The sequence below is a fragment of the Sarcophilus harrisii genome, chromosome 1, assembly GCF_902635505.1.
Source record: "Sarcophilus harrisii chromosome 1, mSarHar1.11, whole genome shotgun sequence".
Classification (NCBI taxonomy): Eukaryota; Metazoa; Chordata; class Mammalia; order Dasyuromorphia; family Dasyuridae; genus Sarcophilus; species Sarcophilus harrisii.
In genome coordinates this window covers 449,613,007-449,629,354 of record NC_045426.1, presented here as the reverse complement: position 1 = coordinate 449,629,354, position 16,348 = coordinate 449,613,007, and the positions used below count along the sequence as shown (strand labels likewise).

General features: G+C 34.9%; 1 protein-coding gene across 1 annotated transcript in view; it reads right to left on the bottom strand.

Moving 5' to 3' along the window:
- LACTB2 (lactamase beta 2) overlaps positions 1-16,345 on the bottom strand; it is a 42,688-nt gene extending 26,343 nt beyond the window's left edge. Inside the window, exons 1-3 of the mRNA XM_003759712.2 lie at positions 16,140-16,345; positions 11,768-11,931; positions 2,325-2,451 (exon numbers count right to left, since the gene is read on the bottom strand). Of these exons, the coding sequence (XP_003759760.1) occupies positions 2,325-2,451; positions 11,768-11,931; positions 16,140-16,261 (413 nt within the window). The 5' untranslated portion in view covers positions 16,262-16,345. The remainder of the gene's footprint in view (positions 1-2,324; positions 2,452-11,767; positions 11,932-16,139) is intronic.
- Between the last annotated feature and the right edge of the window lie 3 nt (positions 16,346-16,348).

The following is a 16,348-nucleotide window of genomic DNA, read 5'->3' as shown; positions in this document are numbered from 1 at the left end:
CTCCACCGTTTTGCTAAGTGGGGTGGAATGGAGTATCTAGAGATGTAGAATACTGCATATATGTTCAGATTTTTTGATGTATTGATCAATTTGTTTCTACCTGTTTAAAAAATCCTTTTTATATTGTATGGATTTCTGAGAGGCAGCAAAAGGGAAGGGGGGATTTTATGCTTTGTAAAAACAAAACATGTGATAAAATCTTATTTACATTTAGATTAAATGTAATGACCAATTTTAGTTTCAGAAGGCCTACTGAAACTACTCTACCCTTAGAGAGAAAGATGGTGGGTTACATGTGTATAATTTTTGCAACCACTGATAGGTGCAGCAGATATGACAATCTGCTTTGTTTAGTTGTCTTTTTATAAGAGTTTTTTCTATAGCAAGTTTTGGGAAATGCCTGAGGTGATTAAAAAAAAAAACACTGATAAAAATATTAAAAGAAAAAAATCAAATAAATATAAATTATTACTAAAAAGACTAAAATGTAACTAAAGTAAATTTTAAATTATACTGATTTCACATTGTTTCTTCTTACATTGTATATTCCAGTCAAATTGGCTTTAATGTTCCTCTCACATAGCATTTTATCTCCATTTCTTAACCTTTACATAAGTTGCCCTTCATATAGGGGCCATTTGGAGGTGAAATACTATGTATTAGAACAGTAAATTCACTATTTCTCATGATTCTTTGAATTTATTATATTTGTCATTCCTAATGCCATAATAATATTTAATTAATTTCTAAAGTTTTTTTAGTCATCCTTCAATTCTTGAGCTTAATTTGTTTCTAGTTTTTTGCTAACTTAGTAAATCTTTAACCTTCTTAAACAGAGTACAACTGATATGATTTGATCTTTCCTTATTTAGTATTATCTTTAGGAAATTAAGTTGTCATATTGTTGTATAATAAATGCCCTTGGAAGCTCCTGATCTGTGGATGACTATTTGCTCTCCTTGAGAAAATCCTAAATTGCTATGTTTCTTGAGTTCTTATGGCTGCTTCCACTCTGTTTAGGTAGCAATTTTCTGATATTGATCTAGTTTTCCTAAGTGATCCTTTTTACTGGGAATTAAATGTATTGATCATCCTACACTAATATTCCAATCTACTTAGTAGTTTTATTTTTAAATGAAAATTAATAAAAAATCTAGGATATATATTCTAATTGATTGTAAGTTTGGTTAACCTAGTTAAATAAACCTGATCACACTAGTTAAAATAAATTGAGTTTCTAAAACTGCAAAATTGAAGACCAGGACCTGAATCCATGAATCCTGTCAAGATGCATAGGTTCAAACAGTTATATTAATTAATTTAGAAAATAAATTAAATAAAATTTAATTAATTAATAATTATATATAAATTAATAATAAACATTACTTGGTTGATAAGGCAGGATATTGGGCTATTCAGATTGAACTTATGATACTTGAAAGGACTTCATGTGAGAACCAAAGCTTTAGAACTATTATTAAGAAAATCATTTTATGACCAACAGGATGATTTCAGAAAGGCCTGGAGAGACTTACATGAACTGATGCTGAGTGAAATGAGCAGGACCAGGAGATCATTATATACTTCAACAACAATACTATATGATGACCAGTTCTGATGAACCAGGCCATCTCAGCAACGAGATCAACCAAATCATTTCCAATGGAGCAGTAATGAACTGAACCAGCTATGCCCAGAAAAAGAACTCTGGGAGATGACTAAAAACCATTACATTGAATTCCCAATCCCTATATTTATGCACACCTGCATTTTTGATTTCCTTCACAAGCTAATTGTACAATATTTCAGAGTCTGATTCTTTTTGTACAGCAAAATAACGTTTTGGTCATGTATACTTATTGTGTATCTAATTTATATTTTAATATATTTAACATCTACTGGTCATCCTGCCATCTAGGGGAAGGGGTGGAGGGGTAAGAGGTGAAAAATTGGAACAAGAGGTTTGGCAATTGTTAATGCTGTAAAGTTACCCATGCATATGTCCTGTAAATAAAAGGCTATTAAATTAAAAAAAAAAATCATTTTAAGAAACCCATCCAAAATCCCTTGGAAGATCCTATTACACCTTATTTTGTGATTACATAGTTGAAAGAATATTGTACTACAAGAAAGAGGAGTTCTAGGCAAATGCATGAGTATCCATTAATTCAACTTTACTTTTCTACTCAACAGATTATAGAACCATAGATTTATAAGTACTAAAGTAGGTGGATAGAAATTGTTTTTGATAAAAGTTTTGGTTGTCCTTGGGTAGAATGTGAGTTTTTAAAAAACAACAGTTCATAAAATAGTTAAGTATTTACCTGAGAGTGGCTCCTTCTGTTTTAATCACATCTCCATCTTTCAGATAAACATATTTTTGCTTGTTGTTTCCTATAACTTCTTCCTTGAAGGGATTGCGTGGAAGCTTTTTAATGCAAAAATTGGTGCCTGGTCACAAAATACATAAGTCACATTAAAAAAAAAATTCAAAATTATGTACTTTAGAGAGCACTAAAGGTGTTATACTTGTTATTACCAGAAGGAAAAAGTTACTTTCTTACATTCCAAGGAAATGATGAAGACTCAGAAAAACAGGAGATACGATAACTAGAGACAAAATAGAACGAGGCAACCAAAATTTTCTCATGGAACACTGAATTTAGAGGGCATCAATAACTCTTGTAGTTTTTTTTTTTTTTTTTAAGCAAAAAACAAAAACAAGACTTTAGTTCCTAGTTGGCAAAAATAATTTTCAAAATAGTCTGTTAGACTTTGATGTGAAATAAAGTTCATCTTCTGTTCCACTCTATTTTCCCTCAGTAGTAAATCTGCATCATACCTGCCAACTGAAGGTGAGCTTAACCCAGAGGTGGTTTATATTATTTGGGTGTCTTAGATGCAAAAATTCTTAATTGCAACTCGGCATACAGCAGCATGTATCTGGAATGCTAGCTGCTTCTTGCATCTTATATATATTCTTCCCAGAATTTGACATTTTCTAAGCCTTTCTATATAAGCACGCATATATCCAATCCTTTTTGTTAACATGCATTTGAGAAATAGTCCCTTCAAGTCTTAGCCAGCTTTGAAAACTTCTAGTAGCCAGCACTGGAGTCAGGAGAATCTGAGTTCAAATCTAGCATCAGACACTGTGTTGACAGCTGTGCGACCTACTTGGGCAAAAATTAACCCTGATTGCTTCCAAAAACAAAACAAAAAAAGCTTCTAAGTATTGATGAGACAGTAATATACTTGGGAATGGTATTTATAAAGGATTTTCCTGCTCTGAATTTTGAAGAAAAGATAACAATGTGGTGCTGACACTGGACAACTGAGACATAATATAGCTTAACAGATATAAGGTTGGACTTGGAGTCAGGGAGAATTGGATTTGAATTCCACTTTAGAAATTTATTAGCTGCATGACCTTGAAAAAAGTCACAATCTTTGTAAGCTTCACAGTATTTAATGTCTACCTCAGTATTATTATGAAGATCAACTCCAATCAAATCAAATGTAATAATTGCCTTTAAAGCACTCTGCAAACCTTAGAAAGCTCTATTTAAAAGTAGGCCTACTCTCCACTGGTTGGAAAAAAAAAACTGTTAAGTATTTGAGTGACTTATTTGGAGCAGCAGAGAAAAACACTGGTCTCAAGAAGCATACAGTTTAAGTAGTGTACACAACACACACACACACACACACACACACACACACACACACACACACACACACTTACTATCTTTGCAGTCTCTTTCCCTCAAATTCACTCCTACTTCTACTGCTATCACATTAATTCACACTCTTCTTACCTTTCATCTGGACTATTCTCATGATTTAAGCAACATGATTGATGTGCTTGCCTCCAACTTCTTACTCCTCTGATCTCTGATCTATCTTTCACACTACACCACAGTTAACTTTCTGGTAAGAGGTGTGATAATTTTATTCTCTGAGCAAAACACTTCAGTGGCTTTTCAGTGCTAACTACATAAAATATAATTAGTCTAGCACTCAAAACCGTCCACAATCTGGATCTAATATATCTCTCCAGCCTTTACTATGTATTATGTCCTTTTACACAGATTATGTTTCAGGCCAGCTGGATTATTTGTCATTCCCTGAATCTCTTCCTGCTCTCTCTTTCTGTTTTATCCTTTATATATGGAAAAATTTCTTATAACAGCCTATTCAAATTCTTTTCTTTCTTTAAGAGGATATATATAAAATAGTAGAGTGTTTGATTTGGATGTAGTATTTGGGTTAGAATCTCATCTGTGTTAACAAACTATAAACTGGTGGCCTTAGGTAAGTCACTTAGAAAAGCTTAGCTGAGTCTTTATTTCCCCAGTTGTTACTATTGAATGAGATACAGTAAGTATGTAAAATACTTTTTAAGACTTTAAGTTGTATGTAAAAAGCAGCTATCATCATTCAAAGCTTAATATAAACAATACTTTTTGAAATTTTGCCTGAGAGGTAAAGTCTGGATAGTAGATAAAGAGAACTAGAGTCTAGCTCTCTCCCCACACTTCTTTGAAAAGAATTAGAGAGTTACATTAGAATGAATTCGCATCAGGAAAGTCAGTAAGAAACTATAGTGAACCATCTTTAAGCCCTGAGTAGATTGGGGAGATTGAGATGTCTTTAGACATTGGGGAAAGTATTGAATGAAGTGAACTGTGAATGCTGTCTCACAAGATGGAGACTGTTCTAAAAACTGAGTGAAGGTCAGCTATGCCCCAGCGCCAGGTTTCTTTTCCAGAGATCACATAGTTTACAAGGAATGGGACGACTATATAGCCCTTTTCTTTGTGAGAGCAAATTGGGGCCACCTTGGCAGTGAAACGCCCATAGAAAATAACTTAGTAATCCTAAAACTGTGGTTGAGTTATTAGTTTTTCCTCATTTATGACTTAGAATGTGAGGTCATTTATCCTGGCTAATCAGGGCAAAGAACCAGCCTACAGAGAGTGTTACTCCAGGCCCCTATATAATTCTTGTCTGTTAACTGGCCCTTGCCTTTCCTTGTCTGACTGCTTGTTAGGGGATAAAATTCCTTTCAAGAAACCATAAAATAAATTGTCTATTAGAAGGCAAAATAGAAATTGAAAGAATACACTAGTCACCTCCTGAAAGAGATCCCTAAAAGAAAATTCACAGGAACATTATAGCCAAAATCTAGAGCTCTTGGGTCAAGGAGAAAATATTCCAAATAGGAAGAAAGTATTCAAATTCCACAGAAACAAAATCAGAATCACTTAAGAAGTAGCGGTCACCACAATAAATAAGTGAAGAGTTTGGAATGAGATTCTAGAAGGTAAGAGATCAAGACTTACATAATAACCTACTCACCAAAACTGAATATAATCTTACAAAGAAAAAAATGTAACATTAACAAAAGAGAGGTCTTTCAAGTAATCCTGATAAAAAACCAGAGCTGAGACATACATGTGACATACAAAGAAGTCACAAGAAACATAAAAAGGTAAAACATAAAAAAGGTAAAATCATAAGGGACTAAATAAGGTTAAACTGTTCATATTCTTATATGGGGAGCTCATCAATTGGGAAATAGTTGAACAAGTTGTGGTATATGATTGTGATGAAGTGTTACATAAGAAATGATGGGAGGGTTAGTTTCAGGAAGAAAAATGGAAAGAACTACATGAATATGATGCAAAATGAAGTGAGAAGAACTGAAATATTGTGACAATAACAGTAATGTTGTAATGATGAACTGTTAAAGACTATTCAGATCAATACGATTCAAAATAATTCCAGAGGACTTAAGATGAAAATGCTAGCCACTTCTAGAGAACTGATGAACTCTTAAGTGAAAACTGAAAACAAATTTTTTTTTGCTTTTTTTTTATATGAATATGGAAATATATTCTGCATGTATAATTGATAATATTTTGCTTTCTTTCTTGGTGAGTGGGAAAGGGAAGGAGATAATTTTCTTTTTAAATTCTGAATTCCAAATTAAGTTAAAAATAAATACTAAAAGAAAAATAAGAAAAAAAAACAATAAAAAAGGAGATACACACAGAATTAAAATAAAGCACTGAAGTAGAAACTATTATTTCTCAGCTGAAATAATAAAGCAAGTGATCTCTTCCTCTTCACTCTCTTTGGATCTGTCTTGTATGATATGTACTTGGTCTTATCCTACTGTAAATGCTTTGACTCACCATTTTAACTTTAGTGTCTGGTACAATGCACAATATATAGTCTCAATAAATATCTGATTAACTGAAGAGAATCAGGAATATGCAGAAGACACCAAAGAGATAAGCTTGTCTAAAGCAGAAATTGTGAGTTGGGGAATAATATAATACAAGATTGGATGTATACAATGGAGTCACTATTGGAGATCCTTGAATGGCAGAAGCATTTGACATTGATTTTGTAGATTATGATCATGGGATCAGAAATCTAAATGTAGAAGTATTCTTAAGAAGTTATCTAGTCAAACCCAATTTTTTGGATGAGGAAGTGAAACCTAGAGATGCAAAATGATTTATCTAAGGTCAAACACTTGGTGGTAAAGAAGTGGCAGAAATGGGTTTTAAAATATTTCCATTGCTTCAAGTTTAGTGCTCTTTCTATAGAATCATAATAAGAGAATAACATGTTCTGTTTTAGGAAGTTTAATCTGGCTGAAGAATATGGATTAAAGAAGAGGGAAATGAGGCAGGAAGATAGGAAAAAGTGACTATTATAGACACTGAGATGTGATGATGTTCTTGATGAGGTTTAGATGTGAGGTACCCAAATGAAATTAGGGTTTCTGGTGGTCAGGGAGTTAAATAAGGTCTAGTGGCAGCACAAGGTAGGGAGTTCTGAGGATTCCCTTTCTGGCGGCACAGAGATCCTCTATAAAGGAATTTACAGACCCGAAAACCTAGATTGATAAAAGAGGTTTATTATGAGGATTGGAAGTAAGGTTAAAGTCTGGTTAAGGAAATAGGTGAGGGTAAAGAGAGGATGGCACTGGAAACAGTATTCCAGTGGGCAGAGGCTCCTTGGGGTGCCAAGCGTAGGGCTGGCATGTTTGGAATCTCTACCAAGAGAGGATTTTAGTTTGGTTCCTTTTATAATGAGAGATTTAGCTAAAGGGAGCCTGTGGGTGGAGGTCCCAAATTGGTTCAGATGCAGTGGGGACTGGGACAAGCCCAGATCTCCTATTAGAATTCAAAGGGATGCTTTTGACCAGGATTTGTGAATCAAAGGTCCTAGCTTCCTGAATTGATAATGCATCAGCTAGGAGGGATTGGGAATCAGAAAAGAATAATCACAATCTGAAAGGAATAGTTTCTTAAAAGGGACCACAACCTGCTTCATTCTGGTCTAAAGTAATAGCAATGGAAAGAAAGTACAGGTCAAGAAGATGTTTTGAAGGATTTCAGTGGTGGAGTTAGAGGAATAGTTAAGAGAGGGAACAATAGTTAGAGGAATTTAAGTGGCAGAACAAACCTCACTTGTGCTATGAGGTTGAAGAGTGAGAGGTTATCTCACAATGGGAAAAAGTACTTTACTACACTTGGAGCTAAAAACAATTTGAAAGTTTTCCTGAAGAGAGGAGAGCTAGATAGCTTTGAGGAGGAAGTAGTATCTTGTGCTCCACCAAACAAATGATAAAACAAGAGGCACAGAAGCCTTCAGGAATAGGTTATCCAGTAAAAAGGCAAAATAAAACTAGAATAATGATTGGTGATTTCTTCCTAAGGGATTAATTTCTAAGGAATTAATAACAACAGAAAGATTACAGGCTTTCTGTGATATGTATGCCCCAGTTGTAATGAAGAATTGTTATAGGCCAGAACTCTGTACTTAAAATAAGGATTCTTACAAGGTGTTAAGTCAGTGGAATTGATAAGACAATGGTTATCTAGTTTAGCATAGTTCAATATGATTAATTTAATCTTACAACAAATAATGGTTTCCTAGTGATATAATGATTGGTTTATACCCAGTGTAGAGCATATAAGCTGGGACAAACTCAGCCAGGAGAAGAGCCAGATTCACTCACTTCATCTCATGCCACTGTGGTGGCAGGCTCTCCTCCTTTTTCCGCTGAGACTAAGGTCCATCTGAGCCAGAGACAGACTCAGAAAAGGGATCAAGAGACAGATTCATTCCTTGTCCACCTTTGTGGTGGCGGGATGCTGGAGCACAAGCCCTCAGACTCAGAGCCAGATTCATTCACTTCATCTCATACCACCGTGGTGCCTGGCCTCCTGCACTTACCCCCATTGAGACCAAGACTGGTCTGAAAGGCTCTCCAGAAAGCTGGCCTAGGCCCCAGATTGTGAAGGAGATAATAAAGGATTTGGACTTTAACACCTGGCTATACTCATTACTCTACTGAAATGAAGGCTGCTCCCAAGACCTCCGGGAAAACCAAACAAAAAACCTTACAAAGGATCCCTAAGACTCGTCAAAACAGATAGCTACTACTGATGATTTATGTGGGCATAAATCAAACTACCAGAAGGAATCTAGAAAACAATAATAAAGATTACCAAGTCTTAGGCAAGAAAGTAAAGATCATAGAGGCACAAGTTTTTACCCCCCTCAATGCTACCTATGGAGCACAATGGATACAGGAAAAAAAAGGTTAAATTAGTAAATGAACAGATGGCTAAGAAGATGAAGCATGAAACAGGGATTTAGATTTCTAGTACATGGGAATAATGGGTCTCCTGTCCAGGACATACCTAACAAAGGTTGGCAAGAATGTATTTTTCTGATGTTTTTCAAATATAACCTAAGGACTTTAAGCTGGAAGAAGAAAATTACCTTTGCATCTCCAACAAAGTAGATATCAAATATATAGCTATAGTGTCGGATGAATAATAGTTCTGATATCTGAAAGATCACAGGAAACAAAAATTTAAGAAATGAGCCATTAGTAAAACATAAGTCTCCACAATCTATATACAAATGCACAAAATTTAGGTGACAACTTTAGGCCCTAATGCCAGTTAGTGGAAGTGCCTTCATAGGTATCACTGAGATGTGAATAGAATATGGCCCTCATTAGATATAACAGACAAGAAAGAGTAAGAAGTCAAGGAAGAGTAATATATTAAGAAAATAGATTCATATGAGAAAATCCAGGAAAGAGCAAAGGAAAGTATGATAGAAAACCCTGGAGTGAGATGAACAAGGGGAAAAACATCAGTGATTTTATCACTAGACAACTTGAACAGAAAGAGAAAACAGATCAGGAGTTTGGAAAACAAATCGTAAACCCAATATAGGCACGGTATAGAAGAGAGGGAATTCTTCAGTTACATAGACATCTACTAGAACTTCCTTTCTATGTCAAAAGTAGAGCTTGACCACATCATTCTTTGCTTTAAAAAAAAATGAAAGGGGCAGCTAGGTGGCGCAGTGGATAGAGAACCAGTCCGAAGTCAGGAGGACCTGAGTTCAAATTTGACCTCAGACACTTAACACTTCCTAGCTGAGTGACCCTGGGCAGGCCACTTAATTCCAACAGCCTCAGGAAAAAAAAAAAATAATAATAAGAATAGATAAGAAAAGAAAAGAAAGAAACTAACAAAGGGAAATTCTACTTTGCATTTCTAATGATAATGAGGTGCTAGTAACTGAGGTGTAAATGGGGGAGATGGAGATGGCCACAATTCAATTTATTGAAGAGGAGAAAAAAAGCTAGGCATGGTCTGAGACAGTTTTTTAAAGGACAGCAATTTTAAAGTGTTCAGAGGAAGGATAGATAGCATCAATGAATGAGAAATTATAAGGGAAATTTATCTAAGAGGAATGAGATATTCATCCTTGAGAATATAAACCCAAATATTATTACTATATTACTTGGTAAACTCATCTGCAATCAAGGATTCATATTCATCTCTATGTAGATGATTCCAGATCTCTATATATAACCTCAGTCTCTTGCAAGCTAGTTTTACATCTCCAACAGTCTCATTCTAGACATCCTACAGACATCTTCAGCTGTCTATAACACAAAACAGAATTTGTTCTTTTCTCCACCAACTTCTCCCTTTACAAACTTTCCTATTATTGTTGAGGGCACTACCATCTTCCCAGTCACCCAGGCTTGCAATCTCATTGTCCTCTTCTACTCTCATCTCCTCCTTACTCAGCACACACCATGATTCTGTTGCCATGTATTGTTATTTCTACCTTCACAATATCTCTTGTACATGTCTCCACTCATACAGTCCTTGTTTAGGCCTTTATCATTTCTTACCTGGACTACTTCAATAAACTTTTTTCCCTCCAACTTTTCCTCTCCTTTCACCCACCCCTTCCCCTAGATGGCAGGTAGTCCAATACATGTTAAATATGTTAAAATTTATGTTAAATGCAATATATGAATACATATTTATATAGTTATCTTGCTGCTCAAGAAAGACCAGATTTAGAAAGAAGGTAAAAAAAACCTGAGAAGGAAAACAAAAGTGCAAGCAATGTGATCTCTAGGATCACATTTAAATATATTCTTTATGACTCCTTTTTACCTTTTTAGAATTCTAATCCTCCTTTACATTAATTTAATTACAGTGGCCTATCTGCAGTTGAAGATGAAGTCTGTTTTTTACTGAATATTATCCATACCTTCAACTTTTTTTTTTTTTAATGCATCTCCTTTCAGATCACTTTCCATCCAACTGTATGTTTTGCATGTTTATACATATGTGATTCCTCCCTTTAGAATGAATGCTCCTTGAGGCCAGGGGCTATTTTTTGCTTTTCTTTGTAACCACAGTGCTTAGCACAGTGTCTGGCAGAGAATAAGGATTTAAATGCTTGTTGACTGACTTGAATGCATTTGGTAACAAGTGGTTACAGCCCAAAATAATATATGCCAGCATAATGATTTTTAAAAATAGGGAATAAGAAAGCTAAAAACTATAGACACAAAATTTAATATTTATTCCTGGCTATATTTCAGAATATATTATTTAAAAAATAACTTGTAAGCAAATATAAAATGAAGTGAAGATCATGAAGAATCTGCACAGGTCCATTAAGAAGATATGTCAAACTCCATTCATGTCACAGTTTGATATATTAGATCAGGGAAATGCTCCAGATGTAATGTTTTGATTTCAGCAAAACATATGACAAGATTTTTCACGCTACCTTTATGGATAAGATGGCTATATGGATCCAAATGATGATGATGCCAGATAGATTTATAGCTGGTTGAATGATTATCAAAGAGCGTTAATCATTGGCTTCTTAGTATCCCTAGCTTAATTAAAGCTCAGCTTAAACTCCAAGATTATTCTTAAAATAGAATACCTTTTGATGTTTCATTATGGCACAAAGATGACATTAAGTTCTTGAAGTTTATGTTAATGGAATTCAAGCTCTGGAAGATTCTACCCTGTTACAAAGACTTATACAGGCCTGGTGATAGACTACATTCCAGTGGTACAAGGAACAGCCTAATTAAATTTGGAGAGGCTTAGCAACAGGATAATAAATCTTTAGCCTATGCACAATGGCAAGGTATCTTTTCTTTATCTGCAAGGAAAAAAGGCAGGGAATCTGAAGTAGTAAACAGTATTTTTCCCTCTTCTTTTTATGTTAAGACCAAAATAATACTTAACAGGCATATAAATATTAAATAGTACTTAGAGGTAATATGTAAAGAGGAAAAGCTAAGTAAATAATTTACTTAGCATTCTATTATTCCATTCTAAAATAAGATCTTTAAAATCAGTTTCACTAATAGGATTAATGAACATTTTCTGCTTACCCATATTGATATTATTACATATGTTTGATATGCCTCCAGTATGATCTTGGTGCCAGTGGGTTACTATAATTTCTTGTATTGATGTGTTAAATTCAGACAGTGCTTGTTTTAAACAGCTGATATAATCTGGAATTGATGGTTCACCAGTATCAATAAGAATTCTCCTAAAAAAAATCAAATTAAACAATGGAATCAAACAATGGAAAAAAAATATATATATATAAAGTCATGACATATGAGATAACAGTAGCATGTTGGCCATTTAGATTATTTAAGCTAAACTTTAGAAAAACTACTTAAATCCTACTCTAATGGCTTATCATGGGGTAGAGCTAACTCTGAGTTCTTGAAGGTTGTAAGAGGGGCAATGCAAATAGTGAAGTAGCTGTGTGGCACAGTGAATAGAGCAAATATTCTGGAGTTAAGAAGATCTGAGTTCAAATACAATTTCAGGCTCTTGCTAGTTTAGTTACATCTGTGTGACCCTGGTAAGCGACTACACCTCTTTATACCCATTTCCTCATGCATAGTATCTGGCACATAGTAAACATATAAATGCTATTTGTTAGATGTTTGTAAAGTACCTTGGAAGCTTCAGAGTGCTACATAAAATCTAGCTCCTATCATTATTATTAAACTTCTGGAAACTTCAAATTCTGCCTCAAAACACCTGCCAGCTGTGTCCTTTGTCAAATCATTTAATCTCTGCTCAGTTTCAGTTTCCTTCGCTGTAAAATCTGGATAACAATATATACTTCATAATGTTGTCATGAGTATCAAATGAGATTACATGAAAAGCACCTTGCAAACTTCAAAGTACTATCTATAACAGAGAGAGACCTCTCACAATAGGCTTGTGTCCAACAGACATCAAAGGATTTGATTGGATAGCTCATTAAGTTTGTTCCTTTACACTAGGTAGAGTAACTAAGCTATAAAAGTTTGTTATGAACCATAACTTCATTTTGTGGTGTGAAGGAAATGGGTTAAGATAGGTAAAAATTTCCCACTTAAGCTAATTTACTTTTACTTTCTGATTTTCCAAACACTTATGTTTCTGAACTTTCTTAAGAGTAAGCTGTTTTTAAAATCTCCTTTTCTACCACAAATTAATCTTATCTCTTTTGAGGTCTCAGTTCACCCACTTCTAAAATGATATTCATATTAATTTCTCAAGCCTCTAGTTCTAACATTATGTAATTATAGGGTTTTAGCATTTCACATTTTTTGAGTCTTTCTTGATTATATAATAAAAGAGACTAAATTCATATTAACTTGAAGGAAATTTAATAAAAGGTCAATTACAGGAATATAACTTTATTACTTGCAAACAAATTAAAGTCTAATACAGTGCTAATTAGCAGACTTTTTAAAAAATAAAATTAATGAAGAAATTAAAAATCCTTTATTAGAATGTAAACTGTTTACATATAAATGAATGCTCTTAAAGGTTTGTTCCCTTAACCAGTTTCTCTCCTTCCCATTCCAATTTTAAATATTTCCCTACAATCTTGTTTTTATTACTTACTTGAATTATAAAGTTTGCTAAGCAAATAATTTCAAAAATTGGAATAATATAAAGTGATAAATAATGAAATTCAAGTTTGCAAAGCTTTATTTTAATATAAATATTTAGAAGACAATAGAAGTGATGTCTACTAATTGGTACAAAAGGATCCCTGTGGGCCACATATTGACTTAGTTTTAAAATATATTCTTTATTTTATTTATTTATTTAAATAACTTTCCAATTACATTTTAATCTTTTTTGGTTTTACATGAGTTTTTTAAGGTGTGTATGTGTACTGAACCCTTTAATGTAAACAGCTTGTATATTGGACAATTCCTCTCAACTGATTTTTTTTCCTACCACATTTGCTCTCATGTTGGACAAAGAGTACACATCTAGAGGTTTGTTTTAAATTTTTTTTTTTTTTATGGTTACTTCCCTGCACATAGGATAATGTATAATGGGTAATTTTAAGATTTTTTTTTCCTCCTAAAGACATTCCTATAATATTTTGGGATCCCTAAGTTCAGCATTCTATATTTTTGCTGTGTATTTAGGATTGAGTAGCTTCTGTAAAAAGAAAACTTGAAGGAGAAGAGAATAATTTTATTTGGATAAACAACAGACGTTTTTGTTGTTCTTTTAACAGAATCACCCTTGGATGCCTTTGAAGTCTTTTCTTAATGAGAATCACCTGAAACTGTATATGGTCAAAAAAAATCTAAAAAAATATTGTTGTCAGGATTCCAAAAATAATTATCTAGTTAGAAAGGATGACTTTTTTGGGGAAAAATAAAACTTCTTTTGCCTTAAAAATTAAAAAAAACTCTCCCACTTATAGGAGGAAAGAAATCATAAAATCAACTAGAATTATCCTTCATAAGGGATTCGTTTATATATTTAAGAAAAACTATAGTAAAGTATAGTACATCATTCCCTCAGGAAAAAGAAAGAGCTATCATGCAGTTAGCATTAATGATAAGAAGCTAAAGACAAAAAGAACAAAGTTCCATGCAATACTTGTTAGATGTTTTATTTTACCCCTTAACTTAGGCAGCCTTCTTGCAAATGTTTGTGATTGTTAACAAGGGTTAGAGATGATAGTGCTGATATTAATACATTCATCTCTCTATCACTTTATAGTGAGTCTTTCCCCTCACCCAACAGCTTTATCATCCAAAGCAAATCACTTAATCTCTCAGTGTACACATGACTAAGTCAAAATTGAAGCATTCTTGCTAATCTGCATTGTAGGTTGCAATATAAGTTGTTTTATAGGGATGGAGAATGAAATCACAAAGTTTAGAATAAAGAAAAGTTTCCCAAGTACAATATTCATTGCACATGGAAGTTGTTTTATAAACATATGTTTTATAACTGAATAAAATTCATCATTGCTTTAAAAAAAAAACAAAAAACAAAAAACAAAAAACCCTCAATCCTCTTCAATCAGAATGAGACAGCAGTAGCTTCTGCCTAAATAGATATTAATATTTATTGAATTTACTCCTTTCTGGAAATTTCAAATTGGACTCCTCCACTCCTAGTCAAGAATTCTTACAGTTCCTTTCATAGGCCACACATCTGATGGGGACAGGAAGGGGAAAACGAAGGACATTGAGGCGGGTCTTTGGAGTGCTCAGAATCATGCAGATTTTTTGTTTACTAGTTTCATTCACAATCTACTATATGGGTTTACTGTGTGAAAAGCACATAATTTAGATTGTTATGTAAATTGCTCCCACAATTGGGATTATGAACTTTTTAAGAATAGGGAATTTCTTATTAATGTTTTACATTCCCTCATTTTTTTTTCTGAGACAATTGGGGTTAAGTGATTTGCCCTGGGTCACACAGCTAGGAAGTATTAAGTGTCTGAAACCAGATTTGAATTCAGGTCCCTCCTGAGTCAGGGCTGGTGCTCTCCATACATTCCCTCAATCTTTAAAGACAATCAGTTCAATAGATGATCCCTTAAAATGCCTGCGATTTACTTATCACAATTCCACAAAGACTCCAGTTATAAATAATCCTTCCACTTGGATAACCATCTTGTTATTTCTTGCTGCAACAAAATGTAGCAGTTCAAGGAGTCTATAAGACTTAGAAAAATGTTTTGATTTGCTTAACTTTTCTCATATTATTTTGATCCTCTGTTAATTGGTAAGAAAAATAGTTAACCTTTTCAACTAAAGCTAATTTTTCCTGGATTCTAACTAGCATGGACGTTATAACTATTCATTACAATCCTTATTTATTCCTTTTATTTGAAGCTCATTTAAAAAGGGAACACAATTAAATAATGAGGCTACACAGCATTGCCTACAAATAACAACGGGTGAAAGGGGAAAATCCTCAGAAACCAAGGATATTTGCAAAGAGGTTCCCTTAAGTCTTCGCTCCGAGCAGACATTTGACCTGTCTGGTTTGCATTTGGGCCAATCTTAAGAGAAGGCAGAGGATTCTGCCCTCTGGTGGGAAGTTCGGGAAGGACTTCCAAAGAAGGTTCCACCACAATCTCAACCCGTTCAGTGCCCTAAAAGCTGGGGTCAAGCGAGGGGGGGGGACGAGCCAAGGGCACAGAAAAGCGGAAAGTGAGCCGCGGCGGAGGCTCAGGCTGCATAAGCGGGGTGGGGGAAGGGCGTCCTCTCTTCCCTCAGCAGCTGAAGCTGGGGGGGGAGGGGCGACTGGTCCCTGACAACCAAAAGGAAAGGCGTTTTAAAACTACGAGGGGGAAGGGGAAGTTCCACGAGTTTCGTTCAAGCACTAACTGTGACGTAGGGGCAAATCCACGCCGGGCGCGCCTGTCCCTCCCGCCTGCGGGAAGGGAGCAGTCACCTCCTTCACACAGCAGCGCTTTACCTGGGGCCGGTCCCCACCAAATAAGTGTTGGTTCCCTGGAGCGTCATGGGTCCGGGATTACAGCCCAGGACGCGCACTACCCGGGAGGACAGCTGCTCGATCCGCGGCAGAACGGCCGTCATCTTTCCCCCCCGACTCGGTTCTGGAGACTCCGGCTAGCAGCAAAAGCCTCCGAGTGGGGCGCCGCCTTGCGGCGGGGGCGGAAAGGC